The 16,804-nt window shown below is 41.2% G+C and overlaps 2 protein-coding genes across 3 annotated transcripts in view; both read left to right on the plus strand.

Annotated features, from left to right (window-relative positions):
• Positions 1-16,804, plus strand: part of LOC106598090 (zinc finger protein OZF-like) — a 139,892-nt gene that overhangs the window by 29,955 nt on the left and 93,133 nt on the right. The window lies entirely within an intron of this gene.
• Positions 4,597-16,804, plus strand: part of LOC123727743 (gastrula zinc finger protein XlCGF26.1-like) — a 28,413-nt gene continuing 16,205 nt past the window's right edge. The window contains exons 1-2 of the mRNA XM_045696761.1: positions 4,597-4,950; positions 5,602-5,834. Of these exons, the coding sequence (XP_045552717.1) occupies positions 4,937-4,950; positions 5,602-5,834 (247 nt within the window). The 5' untranslated portion in view covers positions 4,597-4,936. The remainder of the gene's footprint in view (positions 4,951-5,601; positions 5,835-16,804) is intronic.

Genomic DNA, 16,804 nt, shown 5'->3' on the forward strand with positions numbered 1-16,804 from the left:
CCCAGTGGGCAGAGCTAGGCACGTTGGACACGTTTTAATATAATAAAGCCTCTCATTTTACAATGGATCAGCCTTGGTTCTGTGTAGCCTAGTTATGCTAATACATTTGAGACCAGTGCATTGAAGTTAATTTCATCTTTGACTTAATCAGTGAAATATCTTTGAGTAGTAAGCAGGGAAACAACGAGTCCCATACAGTTCAATAGAACATACCAGAGGAGGGCATCGTTTACTAGGCTACATCACTTATTAGGATCATCTAATACCACCAGTGTTTGGAATACATTGAGTTCGTTGACAAAACAGACCGTGGAAAGACTTTTCACACAGATTTATTTGTCAAAGGTCCACGGTGGGTCTATGTAAACTGTGATTTAAATTGGAGACTGATTTTATAGCAGTGAATGTAATCTATTAATGTATTGTTCTAGTATTTCTAAGTAGCAACCATATCAGCCAGGGAAACTAAATGTTCTCACTTGATGATAGAACATTCACATTTTTCAGTGAAGTTGAAATCCTTCCTATTCAATGGGTAAGGTCCTTTGCACCATAAAGACATTGCTGTGGTGCCCACCAGGCCATCTGGTGAGGCACCCAGACCCTGTGACCCAAAACCCTGACTCCTGCACATCCATCCCTGTAGCCATTTGAATGCCTTGATGCCCTCCTCTTCATTATCAGACAACACCCCATTCAACGACTGATCTGAGGACTGTTTTTAGCAGTGACGGAGTAACACCTTTGGTCCTAACCACAGCTCCATAATTGCTGTCCGTCAACCTCCCTCCTCATGGTGTGCCTGTTGGTGTGCTGTCCAACTGTTGCCTGCCGTTTAGCCTCCTGCTGCTCCACCGACAGCGCCATGCCAGCCAGGATGACTGCATGCCCCAGGTGCCCTTGTTTTAACAATGTCCGGTACAGACAGGGATGACGTGGAGGGTATCGATTGTTCTGGCTCAGGTTTAAGAAGACATTTCCTTCCACTGAACCTGCCCCAGAGACTGTTCCTTACCCTCTGATGATCCTCCTCTGTGGGCTCTCGGGACAGAGGGTTGTAGTCTTCGGCCGGGTACAGGTCCTCCACTGACTGCACCTGGTTGGGCACGGCTGGCATCCGTACGGACGATATTGTGAACCACCAAAATAGGCTGCATGGCTCCACTGATGAGCTCCACGGTGGCATTCACATGTGGTAGAGAGAACCCCCTGGTCACCTATAGAGACCTGCCAAGAGGAAGGATGTTAAGTGACACATGCCTTTCAATGAATGACTTGGAACACCTTGAAATGCATTCGTTGTAAGAAATGTGCCATATAAATAGTTTGATTTGATTGATGACATTACCGCTGTAGAATATTTAATAAACTGTAATTTTCAGGACAAGTGGTTTTTCCATGACCTTTTAATTGATAACTTGGGATTTTATCACTTGACATCAATCATACAGTGGGAAGGTTCCTATAGGTTGTCATGACGTGGCCCTTTTTGGGTATAGCTAGTGCCCCCCCCCTCTCTCTCTCCAACACCCAGGTTCTGTTATCTCAGGTCGTAAATACCTGGAGGAGACTCTCCCCCTGGCCATGCAGAAAGAGACACCTAGAGAGAACAAAGGATTTCACATGGCGAACTCCTAAATTCCCAAAATGAGGATTTGATACAAAATGTCCACTTGTGAGAAGGTGGGAAAGGTCCGTGGACACTTAAGGGACGAGTATGACGAGTGTGTTTCATTTGATGACCTCAGAGAGGATAGGAAACACACATGACTATATCTCTGAATATGTACATTTCACAATTATGGGGTTTGCATCTAATTCTTGTATAAAATGAATGAGTAAAGATGAAACGATTTGTGAAATGATGTAAGGTGATGTTAAACCTTTAATGAAAGAGAATTGTATACCCTTTAAAGTTTAACCAAGTCATTGGAACACAGACATGATCTGGCGTCATGGAACAGCCCATTTCAACTGTTACGAATAAAACCCTCTCCTGAGGAAATCCTCTTCAGACCACAAAAACCTCAGTATAAGCTAAGGTTGTAATGGTTATTGAATTCCTAACCATACCACATGGAGCCTTGGCTACACGGGTGGAAATGGTTCAACTCTGAGACTATCGATCCCAACAGAATAAGAGCAAATCTTAGATACGAATTACTAGTCTGCAGCTAGAAATGATGTCAAACTGGGATGCGAAGACCGACAACCGCCGAAACATCTATTTAATGAAAACATTTCTGAATAGTATTCTGAAGTATCCATTTTAACCACGCCTTCAGGGAGGCAGAAAAGAGCGACTGATGAACTGACTCTCCAACAGACAGACGGACGATGCCAGCAGAGATCACGACGACACACTGGGCGTAAATATATATTGATTGCAATTATTCCCGAATGAGTGAGTGTTCATGTGCAAAGGATTAGCATTTCAATTAATATAAATATCAACTGTGTAGTGACTCCTTTTGTCTTTCCCGCCCTCTTCAGTCCACACCCACTTCCCTTTGTCCACCAAGCCGTCATATCGGCTTAGCCCACTAGGGAACCTCCCCTATCATTTCCTCCATATCTACTGTATTGTTTAGTTTGTTAGTAAATAAATGATTAAGACAATTGATGTATGGATGATTCATAGTAAAGGCTGGGTTCGTGCAGATAACCAACAATTTACAACATTTGGAATGAGACCTAATGTGAGGTAAAGAATAATTCATTAATTAGAAGACTAATTGATTAGATATTAAAATATCTGAAGAGTTATATTAGGAAAATTATAACTTTGTAATCTGAAGATTTTCCTTGGTGCCCCGACTTCCTTGTTAACTACATGTACATTATTAGTTTAATCACGTTTTAATAATTACAGAGAATTGATTTGATAAAATAACAGTCTTCACTTTAATGATGCCAAAGACACAACTAGATGTCACGTCCTGACCATAGAAAGCTTTTATTTTCTATGGTAGAGTAGGTCAGGGCGTGACTGGGGGGTTGTTGTAGTTTATGTTTTCTATGTGGGGTTCTAGGTTAATTTTTCTATGTTGGTGATTTGTATGATTCCCAATTAGAGGCAGCTGGTTAGCGTTGTCTCTAATTGGGGATCATACTTATGTAGCATTTTTTCCACCTGTGGGTTATGGGATATTGTTTATGTTTTGAGTTAGTGCATGTAGCATCTCTGTAGTCACAGTTCGTTTATTCATTTATTGTTTGTTTTGTATTTTGGCTAAGTTTCACTTTCTAATAAAAGATGTGGAACGCTACTTGCGCTGCGCCTTGGTCCGACCATCATTACGACGAACGTGACACTAGATAAAGACTGTGAATGCATGTACCACTCTGAATAAATAAATACAGTGCCTTTTGAAGATTTGTGTCTGGTCATTAAACTACAAAACAGGCTGGATGTCAAAACAAAATCAATTCTGAATGTCAATAGATTTAGATTCATTGTCATCAATGGCAACAATCTAGAACTGAGTTATCACTCATCGAAGTCCGGTATCTGGAGTAATCTGGTTAATGATTATATAGTTATGTGGCTCTTTCCTTGTAGAATGTTGACAGCTGTATAGAACATATTGTATTGCAAAGATGCTCAAACTTCACTTAAAGCTACACTCACTGACACAGGATAATCTTTATCCCTCATGCTGGGCCTGACCAAACCGGTAAATTGTTGCTTACTATAGCTGCACGTCTCTACATGGCCAGACTTCTAGTGGTCTTCTCCTCTTCCAGTGCTCTTATGCTAATCCTTGAAAAATGCCATAAGGTCTGAAATAGACACCAACGTTGACATACTATACAAACAATTACCTAGCCTAAGTAAAACAACGATGTTTGATCTACTGCTCTGCTAACTAGCTAGCTAACGTGTAGCCAGTGAGTTGCTTTGACAGAGAAAGGGGATGTACATTCATGGATTGGACCCAGGAGGTCTCGCTGATCGCGGTGGTGAACGATAGCAGACTGTGTCGGCTAGAGGCTACCTGTGGGAGCTTCCTGCTGGAATTTGTAGTCTTGCTGAGGATGAGTTTTAGTAAGGTCGAATTCCTTGCGTTGATAGTCATTGTGATCAATTGTACTGCACTGATGGAGTGGAAATCACATGAAATAGATGTGGTAGTTGCAGCAGCAGATACATATTTGGGTGTGAGAGATTTTAGTGCAGAAGAAGTTGAGGGAAGTGGTTCCATCCTCCAAAGCAGATGGCCTGGTGTAGGATCATTTAGGGCCAAAGTAGTGGGATGGGGTGGTGAGTTTGGGGATTGTGTATAGGTGCAGGATTAGATGGTGCAATTTAAGATTTTCCCATTCTCCTTTTTCCCAGTTTTGTTTTTTGTGACCTAAATTTGAAATCCGTACTCCAACCTGCGATAGGCAGCAATACGCAAGAGTGTCTAGTCTGCCCAATATTTACACAGAGAAGATGTCTCCAAATATGTTTATGTAAACCAAGATGGACCACATGTTGTTTCCATTGGGAACAAATTCGTCATAGTGGGTAGAGCCAAGCACCCGCTAGTGATCTCCTATTGGCGTGTTCTAACAAATCTCTGAATATTTCCTTTAGGAAACCTCTACTCGGTGAAGCGCTTGTGTGCAATAACTCAATTTGCCTTTGCAAACTTTGTTCACTCTGTTCATAACCGATTTTATTTTGAGGAACAGAAAACTGTATTGAGATAAAATGTTTAACTGATGAGAAAATTTGCCGAATATCGGCCAAAATCCACCTCGTTCCATCTTCTCCCACTGTCTGCCAGTGGGTTTTCCTCTCACTGCCATATTTATACATCCAATTAAATATCTGTCGCAATGTTCTGTCTGTGATGTCGCATTTGCTCTGTTGCAGTGGTGGAACAGGAAGTTCCGGGAAGGCGCTTGAGATGTCTGGTGAAGACGATATATTTTATGTCCGTTTCACATGTATTACTACAGGTATGTAATAGTACGTTTAAACTTTGTAATATCGAAATAACATGTCATAACGTGCTGGGTAACACATCCTTTAAGGTATTATCACGTTTGGTAAAGGTTTTACGTGTTACTTTTGTGTCAAGCCGAGTGAGCGTAACTATTTTATAAGTCAAATAGCCAGAGACTTTGGGTTTGGCTGAGTGAATGAAAATCATTTAGTAAAGCTAATTTCATTTAAAAAATCAAATTATTTGCGATTATTGAGTTCGTTAATGGTTTTGTGTAAAATTCACGGGATGGTAAAATGGCGGCTCCCCTTCTATCTACGTCAACTGAATTCAGTGCAGGCAGCGCGGGTTCACTTATTATTATTTTATATTTACATGTGTAACCATATTCAAACATTCAGGTGTTTCCATCTTTATCAATAATTGTTCCTATCTTGTGAAAATGGGAAATACAATAGATTTTTTGTGTGAGGTGAAATCATACATGGAAGACATGGTTATTCAGGAACATAGTAAATAGTGCTGCGTAAACTGCATGCATGATCAGAAGGATAGCTAAATATCTACCAGGTAAGATTATTAAGCAAACAACCCAAGCATTAATTGGGATGCAGGTGAACTACTGTTCTGTGAAAATTATGAAAAAACATTTTTTTTGACTTAGGTCAAGTCTGAGGCCGGTAACATCAATAGTGAGGACAAACCCAGCCTGCCTCTCTCCTTCCACACTGAGTCCAAACCTTCAGTCACTGGGTCCTGATTCTGACAGTGGAGCCCAGTTTGCACTGCAGGATCCAGAGATGGCATCAGTGAAGCTGGAAGACTGCAGTCAAACACTGGAGCTGAATGTCAACATTAAAGATGAGGAGGAGAAGATTGGGAAATCTGTTTATCATGGTAAGAGCAGATTCTATCTTCAGGTTGATTCTATAATTCTGGCTCACACATCCCTGAAGATCTCCAGACTGTTGTTCGTTTCAACTTCATACTGTGCGTTGAAAGTTGCTATAGAAGTGTTTGAATGAGAAGGTAGATGTTATTTCATGCTAATGAGATCTGCATGGTTTGACACCAGTATTGTCAACATGTGTTTTATTCACTGGGCTATCTGGAGTGTTCAGAGTATACTTTTTATTCTGTTTTTTTCTCACCATTATTTAACCAGGTAGGCTAGTTGAGAACAAGTTCTCATTTACAACTGCGACCTGGCGCACACTGAAGAAGTGAAGTAGACAAACTGCCAGTGTTCTGAAGTTCTATGAAATGACTCTATGTAGTTGCCACGGTTGCTGTCAATTCCATTTGAATTCCAGTCAATTCAGGAAATACACTCATTCAAATTTCAATTCTCTACAATGCTTTTCGATCAGGAGAAGTTGGGGTAACACTTTACTGTAGGTGTCCTTAGTCATGTATTTATAAAGCCTTTTATAACCCCTATATAACAACAGTAATGAGTAACGGCAAAAAAATCTTACGAAACTAGTTTATAATGGGTGTTTATAGATGACTGTTTATCCTGTTGTCATATGCGCTAATGTCTACTGTTACTAACAACTGCTATTACACAGTCTGCATGACAACTTATGTCCTATCCTATTACATGCTACATAAGTGTTTTTATACCAGATGTTATAATGGGGTGTTTTATCATTTACCAATCTCTTTGTCACATTATAAAATGGGTTGTTTGGATCCTGGATGCTGATTGGTTGATAGCAAGGAGTTATCACCACAATCCACGCATAATGCCTGTTAACAGTTCCATTAGATTTATCACATCTGCTGTCCCACTGCCCGGCCAGTCAATTTATAAACCTAATCTGCCCTGGAAAAAAGCGTCGCTGGACAATATTTCCCCATGCTACTAGCCTATCTGACCTGTGCAACATGTTGTATCTCCACTGTGCCATGCATATGAACGTGACAAGACTGACAGCTTCTCTGATCCAGGCCAATTCATTCATCAGGATCATTCTAATGATATATCCAAAGAATTGGCAATAGAAACAAAGGTAGTAGCTAAAACAAATGGAAATTCACATAGTTTGCTGTCATTTCAGCTGCTTGATGGGATTGTGTGTTAGCTTTAGTTTACTAGCTAGCAAGCAAAGGAGAATATTAGCCTAGCTAGCCCATAACTACACTACATGACCAAAAGTATGTGGACACCTGTTCGACGAACCTCTCATTCCAAAATCATAGGCAATAAGATGGAGTTGGTCTCCCCTTTGCTGCTATCACAGCCTCCACTGTATTGGGAAGGCGTGGTAGAAATTATATAGGAAGAGCGAGACTGTAGATTCTTCTAACAGCTTTATTATAACATTTGCAAAAATGAAGCAATCAACCATCTCCAAGAATAGTTCAGAGTTGAAAGCTTAACAAACATAGTCGGGTCTCTGCTTTTTATGGAGAAGTACATCCTTTCTGTATACGTGGCAGTGAGCAGAGTGTGTAAAAGGTCATTAGTTGTCTGTGCAGATTGAAGATAGCATGAGGTTGATAGCATGAGGTTGATAGCATGAGGTTGATAGCACGAGGTTGATAGCACGAGGTTGATAGCACGAGGTTGATAGCACGAGGTTGATAGCCCGAGGGCTCAACCGTCTAACCATTCCCAACAGCAAACACTATAATGTGCTCATTTCTGAAGTTTCCTTACATGTGACTTCCTGTAGATAGTAAACCCACGGGATGTCACATGCTGCGGTCGCACCCAAACGGACCGTAGCTATACGCCCAGTCTTATGGCTGAGTCCCACAAAGACAAGTTTGTATCAGGTTAGAAATAACACTAGCATATAACAAGAGACTATTCCTTAAGCATTAAAACACGGGATAGAATGACTAATTATGTAATTTTCCACAACAGAGGCTTTCCATTGGATGTTGGAACATTGCTGAGGGGACTTGCTTCCATTCAGCCATGAGCATTAGGGAGGTTGGGCACTGATGTTGGGCGATTAGGCCTTGCTCGCAGTCTGTGTTCCAATCCATCCCTAAGGTGTTCGATGGGGTTGAGGTCAGGGCTCTGCAGGCCAGTCAAGTTCTTCCACATCGATCTCGACAAACCATTTCTTTATGCACCCCTGCACGGGGCATTGTCATACTGAAACAGGAAAGGGCCTTCCCCAAACTGTTGCCAAAAAGTTGGAAGCACAGAATCGTCTAGAATGTCATTGTATGCTGTAGTGTTAAGATTTCCTTTCACTGGAGCTACGAGGCTTAGGCTGAACCATGAAAAACAGCCCCATACCATTATTCCTCCTCCACCAAGCTTTACAGTTGGCACTACGCATTGGGGCATTTAGCATTCTTCTGGCTCCGGTTCTAAAATGGACACAGGAAAATCTCAAACCAATATAAATACAATTTTAAAACCTGTTGCAAAAAGACCTAAAGGACATCCAATCAGAGTGAGGGAAGCAGCACAAAAGCAAGGAAGAGAGAGTTGGAGGCACAGAGTGAGACGTTGTGAGCGTAGGGGTTGGTAATGTTATCTAGTTGCACTGTGATTGGCTCAGTGTTCTGTCAGTCATGGGACACTACGTCACCACAACATCTACAGGGAGAGCTGGAACATTTTAAGTCCCTTGGGTGCTGCCATAGTTACATTAGAAGTGCCCATCCAAGAAGGCTCATGGTCATTGGCCACAGATAAAATGGTGTCAAATCATGTTGTATGTAAAGTAGCATAGATTGGACTGATCATGTCAACATCATAATTTCAAAATCTTAGCTAGCAGTCATCGTCATGAATCAAGTCAACAATCTACTGGCAAATCCTCTTCTATCCTTGTCATATGAAGAGAAATTATAGATAAAATGTCTCGGTGCTCATTGGACATAAACATTACATAACAAGTCGGAAATTTCAAATTCAACAAGGAGTGGTTTGGAAGCAAGCGTGTACAGGGACAATACTGTAAGAACGGCCCATGTTCGGAATTATGTCGCTGTCAATTTAAAAAATGCTGCACAAAATAGGCGGTATATAGGCTACATCTGTCTCAGCTCACTCATGTCTTAATGGAAATGACGGATTGCCTCGTACCGCTTATCGTCATTTATGTCACAGTTTGTACATCAGTATTGTTATATTACTTATAAAGGTCTCTCATTAGTATCTTATTCATCATTTTAGGCAGTGTTAGAATGATGCATTTCATTGTTTTTCTTACTTTGTGCGTTTATAATTATCTCTGGTGCTTTTCTCAATGAGGAGCGTGGTAAGTTACAGACCCAATAACATTATATTATAGTATCCCCTCCTCGTAACCATGGTTGCCAGTGACAGTCTCTTGTTCAACAGACAGTTCAGTAATTGACCCATGTTATTCCAGTTCATATTGCGCGGGTTGTTTATAAGTGAATAAAGATTTAGTTTAAGTATAACTCTGACTTGTGTGATAAGTTTCTCTCCTCATTTGATAAAGAAATGAACCACTACATATGCTCAATAAACATTCATAATGTGGTTTAACTGTGTGACAAGCATCCATTTATTTGTTCACATTTATTCATCCTTTATAGAGCATGAAATACAGTTCTAGATGATTTGTGACCTATTTATGTAGTGCAATGAAGCCTATATGAATTCTTTACGAAGCCTTCATAAGATGCACTTGAAATGAAGCGGGACCATAATATGTACTTTCTACTCCCATACATTTTCCCTGACAAAATGGTGCCATCTGGTTTGCTTAATATAAGGATTTTGATGTATAACATTAACTTTTACTTAATAACTTTCCCCACCACTGTACTTGAAGGTGCAATATGCTCTGCCATTTCCTGGTCGCTAAACTTCTAATAGTTTTCCTAATCTCAGTTTGTGACAAAACAAGCAGTCATTGTGTAGAGAATCATTGTACCATCTAAAGTGCTGTGAAATATATTTTGAAGCTGGTGTACAACCCGAAAGTAAAAGACGCAAAAACAAAACTTAAGAACGCGAAGCATAGAAGTAAATCAAATCAAATTGTATTGGTCACATACACATGGTTAGTGGATGTTATTGCGAGTGTAGTGAAATGCTTGCGCTTCTAGTTTCGACAGTGCAGTAATATCTAACAATTCCACAACAACTACCTAATACACACACATCTAAGTAAAAGGGAAGGAATAAGAATATAGGCATACAAATATATGGTTGAGCAATGACCGAGCGGCATAGGCGAGATGCAATAGATGGTATAAAATACAGGATATACATATGGGATGAGTAATGCAAGATATGTAAACATTATTAAAGTGATATTTATTAAAGTGACTAGTGATCCATTTATTAAAGTGGCCAATGATTTCAAGTCTAAGTAGGCAGCAGCCTCTCTGTGTTAGTGATTGCTGTTTAACAGTGATGGCCTTGAGATATAAGCTGTTTTTCAGTCTCTCTGTCCCAGCTTTGATCCACCTGTACTGACCTCGTCGTCTGGATGGTAGCGGGGTGAACAGGCAGTGGCTTAGGTGGTTGTTGTCCTTGATGATCTTTTTGGCCTTCCTGTGACATCGGGTGCTGTAGATGTGCAGGAGGGCAGGTAGTTTGCTCCCGTTGATGCGTTGTGCAGACCGCACCACCCTCTGGCGAGCCCTGCGGTTGCAGGTGGCGCAGTTGCCGTACCAGGCGGTGATACAGCCTGACACGATGCTCTCGATTGTGCATCTGTAAAAGTTTGTGAGGGTTTTCGGTGACAAGCCACATTTCTTCAGCCTCCTAAGGTTGTAGAGGCGCTGTTGTGCCTTCTTCACCACACTGTCTGTGTGGGGGGACCATTTCAGTTTGTCCATGATGTGTACGCCAAGGAACTTAAAACTTTCCACCTTCTCCACTGCTGTCCCGTTGATGTGTATGGGGGGGGTGCTCCCTCTGCTGTTTCCTGAAGTCCACGATCATCTCCTTTGTTTTGTTGACATTGAGTGAGAGGTTGTTTTCCTGACACCACACTCCGAGTGCCCTCACCTCCTCCCTATAGGCTGTCTCGTCATTGTTGGTGATTAAGCCTACTATTGTTGTGTCGTCTGCAAACTTGATGATTGATTTGGAGGCGTGCATGGCCTCGCAGTCATGGGTGAACAGGGAGTACAGGAGGGGGCTGAGCACACACCCTTGTCCCCAGTGTTGAGGATTAGCGAAGTGTAGAAGTTGTTTCCTACCTTCACCACCTGGGGGTGGCCCTTCAGGAAGTCCAGGACCCAATTGCACAGGGTGAGGTTGAGACCCAGGGCCTCAAGCTTAATGATGAGCTTGGAGGGTACTATGGTGTTGAATGCTGAGCTGTAGTCAATGAACAGCATTCTTACATAGGTATTCCTCTTGTCCAGATGGGATAGGGCAGTGTGCAGTGTGATGGCGATTGCATCATCTATGGACCTGTTGGGGCGGTATGCAAATTGAAGTGGGTCTAGGGTGACAGGTAAGATGGAGGTGATATGATCCTTGACTAGTCTCTCAAAGCACTTCATGATGACAGAAGTGAGTGCTATGGGGCGATAGTCATTTTGTTCAGTTACCTTTGCCTTCTTGGGTACAGGAACAATGGTGGCCATCTTGAAGCAATTTGGGGACAGCAGACTGGGATAGGGAGAGATTGAATATGTCTGTAAACACACCAGCCAGCTGGTCTGCGCATGCTCTTAGGACGCTGCTAGGGATGTCGTTTGGGCCAGCAGCATTGCGAGGGCTAACGCGTTTAAACGTCTTACTCACGTCGGCCACGGAGAAGGAGAGCCTGCAGTCCTTGGTAGCGTCCGTGGCACTGTATTATCCTCAAAGCGGGTAAAGAAGGTGTTTAGTTTGTCTGGAAGCGTGACGTCGGTGTCCATGACGTGGCTGGTTTTGTTTTTGTAGTCCGTGATTGCCTGTAGACCCTGCCACATACGTCTCGTGTCTGAGCCGTTGAATTGCGACTCCACCTTGTCCGTATACCGACATTTCGCTGATTGCCTTACGGAGGGAATAACTACACTGTTTTTATTCAGCCATATTCTCAGTCATCTTTCCATGGTTAAATGCGGTGGTTTGCGTTTTCAGTTTTGCGCGAATGCCGCCATCTATCCACGGTTTCTGATTAGGGAACGTATTAATAGTCACAGTGGGTACAACATCTCCAATGCACTTCCTTGTAAACTCACTCACCGAATCAGCGTATAAATCAATATTAATCTCTGAGGCTACCTGTAACATGTCCCAGTCTGCGTGATCAAACCAATCTTGAAGCGTGGATTCCGATTGGTCAGACCAGCAATGAATCCCGTTTGAGCGCACATAGAACAGATCTACCACTTCTTAGACTTGCTTTCAATGAGAAGATCTATACGATTTTGGTTAAGATTTTGTATGAAAGATACTTATAATTCACAGCAGACAGTATCTGCTGTGTCAACAGTTTTCACTGTGTAGAGACCAGTGTCTGGCCCGACTGGCGCCATCTCTCCCTGGTACCGTATAGAACAGAAACATTAACTCATGCTCTGGAATGCTCTTTAGGTTTTATCACCAAAAAGACATCGTAAATCTCCTGTCAGTGTTATCTCCCAGAGGTCCAGTTTCGAGAGAGAGAGACTATAAGCCCAGTAGTATGTCTTTCAAAGTAATGCTGCTGACAGTCACCAGTGAAAGGTAGCTTTGGATCCAGGATACAGTTCCTCTGTAACCTACAATGGATCCAGTATACAGTTCCTCTATAACCTACAATGGATCCAATATACAGTTCCTCTATAACCTACAATAGATCCAGTATACAGTTCCTCTGTAACCTACAATGGATCCAGTATACAGTTCGTCTGTAATCTACAATGGATCGCGTATACAGTTCCTGTGTAACCTACAATGGATCCTGTATACAGTTCCTGTGTAACCTACAATGGATCCAGTATACAGTTCGTCTGTAATCTACAATGGATCCAGTATACAGTTCCTCTGTAACCTACAATGGATCCCGTATACATTTCCTCTATAACCTACAATGGATCCCGTATACATTTCCTCTATAACCTACAATGGATCCAGTATACAGTTCCTCTGTAACCTACAATGGATCCCGTATACAGTTCCTGTGTAACCTACAATGGATCCAGTATACAGTTCGTCTGTAACCTACAATGGATCCAGTATACAGTTCCTCTGTAACCTACAATGGATCCAGTATACTGTTCCTCTGTAACCTACAATGGATCCAGTATACAGTTCCTCTGTAACCTACAATGGATCCAGTATACAGTTCCTCTATAACCTACAATGGATCCAGTATACAGTGAGTTGTAGAGGAAGACATGGTGATCCAACCAGATACATGACACCAGACAGACCTGTTAAATAAATGACTAACCTAGAAAGATCCAGGTACAGTCACTGATACCCAGGGGGCCGAGCGGTACCTCCATGGCACACTTTGTTCCTTTTGGAGAGGTTCCTGTCATCATAATGCTTCATCCAATACTAACACAATTTCCTGTGTTGTCACCCGAGCTCTAAGCCAATCACATTCACTTTCCTCTAAGCCAATCACATTCACTTCCCTCACCACACGTGCATTGACCGGGAACATTACAGTAGAACACTAATCTAATTTGCCGAAGGCTCAGAAATGGCCCTCTGCTATAAACTCTTTTCTAAACTCATGATGGTGGTAACATAACCTGTGTATTGTTGATTTGATGTCCCATCAATAGGAAGGCAAGGTAATGACATCACCATATTGTTACCTACTGTTCACTGCAGGTAAATTGTATGTTGTAATATTCAATGAAATAAAACATTTAGAATGTATTGGTGAATTATATTAACTTCTTATGGATGGTGGCAGTATTGAGCCGCTTGGATGACTGACGTGCCCAGAGTAAATTGCCTCCTACTCACTCCCAGAAACTAAGATATGCATATTATTAGTAGATTTTGATAGAAAACACTCTGACGTTTCTAAAACTGTTTGAATGATGTATGTGAGTATAACAGAACTCATATGGCAGGCAAAAACCTGAGGAAAAATCCAACCAGGACGTGACTTGTAGTTTTTCTATCTAATCCCTGTTCAAACTACAGTGTCTGTGGGGACATTTTGCACTTCCTAAGGCTTCCATTGGCTGTCAACAGCCTTTAGAAACTTGTTTCATCCGTCTACTGTTACTGGGCAGAGAATAGGAGCTCAGTCAATCAGTGGACTGCCTGGGAGCAGTGAGTTGTTTACTGCGCAGGCACGCTTGGCGTACCACTCCTTATTTTTCTTCTTTAATGAATACGCTATTGTCCGGTTGGAATATTATCAACGTTTTATGATAAAAAAGACCTTAAGGGTTGATTGTAAACATCGTTTGACATGTTTCTACGAACAGTAATGGAACTATTTGACTTTTTGTCTCTGGTTTTACGCACACGCGTTATGCCTTTGGATAGTGATCTGAACGTGCTAACAAAACGGAGGTATTTGGACATAAATATGGAGTATTTCGAACAAAAATAACATTTCTTGTGGGAGTCCTGGGAGTGCATTCCGACGAAGATCAGCAAAGGTAAGGGAAGATTTATAATACTAATTCTGAGTTTAGTTGACTCCAGAACTTGGCGGGTAACTGTATTGCTTGCTTTGATGGCTGAGCTCTGTACTCAGAATATTGAAAAATGTGCTTTCGCCGTAAATCTATTTTAAAATCTGACACAGCGGTTGCATTAAGGAGTAGTATATATATAATTATTTCAATAACTGTTGTAAAGTTCATCAACGTTTATGATGAGAATTTTTGTAAATTGATGTGCTCATTCACCGGAGGTTTTGGTGGGAATACATTTTCTGAACATCACGCGCCAATGTAAAATGGGGTTTTTGGATATAAATATGAACTTTATCGAGCAAAACATACATGTATTGTGTAACATGAAGTCCTATGAGTGCCATCTGATGAAGATCATCAAAGGTTAGTGATTAATTTTAGCTGTATTTCTGGTTTTTGTGACGCCTCTCCTTGCTTGGAAAATGGCTGTGTGGTTTTTCTTGTTTAGGTGCTGTCCTAATATAATCTAATGTTATGCTTTTGCCGTAAAGCCTTTTTGAAATCGGACAATGTGGTTGGATTAACGAGAAGTGTATCTTTAAAATGGGATATAATATTTGCATGTTTGAGAAATTTGAATTATGAGATTTTTGTTGTTTTGAATTTCCCGCCCTGCTATTTCACTGGCTGTTGAGTAGTGTGTCCCGCAGGTGGGACGCTAGCGTCCCACATACCCCAGAGATGTTAAGTTCCTTGCTCAGAACATGAGAACATATGAAAGCTGGTGGTTCAATATTCTCAGTTCTTTCATATTCCCAGTTAAGAAGTTTTAGGTTGAGGTTGTAGTTATTATAGGAATTATGACGCGTTGACTATTTCTCTCTATACCATTTCTATTTCATATACCTTTGACTATTGGATGTTCTAATAGGCACTTTAGCATTGCCAGATTTAAAAATTTACATTTACATTTTTTTTTTTAGTCATTTAGCAGACGCTCTTATCCAGAGCGACTTACAGTAGTGAATGCATACATTTAATTTAATAAAATTTTTTTCTGTGCTGGCCCCCCGTGGGAATCGAACCCACAACCCTGGCGTTGCAAACACCATGCTCTACCAACTGAGCTACAGGGAATAACTTTACTGGGAAATCACACTTTGCAATAAACGACGTGGTATGCTCAGAAAAATAGGCTAGGCGATACATGTTAGCGCCATCTTGGAACCATCCAAAATCAAAAATACTATTGTAAATATTCCCTTACCTTTGATTATCTTCATCAGAAGGCACTTCCAGGAATCCCAGGTCCACAACAAATGTAGTTTTGTTCGAAAAAGTTAATAATTTATGTCCCAATAGTTCCTTCTTGTTAGCGCGTTCCGAAGGCTACTCATAATGTACTGAAGCGCGCGGGACTTGTCTTCACGAATGTGCAAAAAAATATATATTTACGTTCGTTCAAACATGTCAAACGTTGTATAACATAAATCTTTAGGGCCTTTTTCAACCAGAGCTTCAATAATATTCAAGGCGGATGATTGCATTGTCTTACTAAACGTTTCGGAATAAAAGGTTTCCCATGGGCGCCCGCGTCATAGTAGTAATAGCCCCCCCCCGTGACCAACTTCCCAAGCCTCTCTTTGGGTCAGTTTCTACCATAGAAGACTCAAACCACTTTGTAAAGACTGTCGACATCTAGTGGAAGCCTTAGGAAGTGCTAAATGATTAATAAGTCCCTGTGTGTTTCAATGGCAAAGGTTTGAAGTGATTCCACATATCAGATTTCCATTTCCTGTTAGGATTTGTCTCAGGGTTTTGACTGCCATATGAGTTCTGTTATACTCACAGACACCATTCAAACAGTTTTAGAAACTTTAGAGTGTTTTCTATCCAGATCTACTAATTATATGCATATTCTAGTTACTGGGCAGGAGTAGTAACCAGATTAAATCGGGTACGTTTTTTATCGGCCGTGCAAATACTGCCCCCTATCCCCAACAGGTTAAGAAGTTTTAGGTTGAGGTTGTAGTTATTATAGGAATTATGACGCGTTGACTATTTCTCTCTATACCATTTCTATTTGATATACCTTTGACTATTGGATGTTCTAATAGGCACTTTAGTATTGCCAGATTAATCTCAGGACTTGATAGGCTTGAAGTCATAAACAGCATGTGAATCAAGCATTGCTGAGCTGCTGGCAAACGCAGTAAAGTTTGAATGAATGCTTACGAGCCTGTTGCCGCCTACCCCCGCTCAGTCAGACTGCTCTATCAAATATCAAATCATAGACTTAATTATAATATAATAAACACAGAAATACAAGCCTTTGGTCATTAATATGGTCAAATCCGGAAAATATCATTTCGAAAACA

The sequence above is a fragment of the Salmo salar genome, chromosome ssa16, assembly GCF_905237065.1.
Source record: "Salmo salar chromosome ssa16, Ssal_v3.1, whole genome shotgun sequence".
Lineage (NCBI taxonomy): Eukaryota > Metazoa > Chordata > Actinopteri > Salmoniformes > Salmonidae > Salmo > Salmo salar.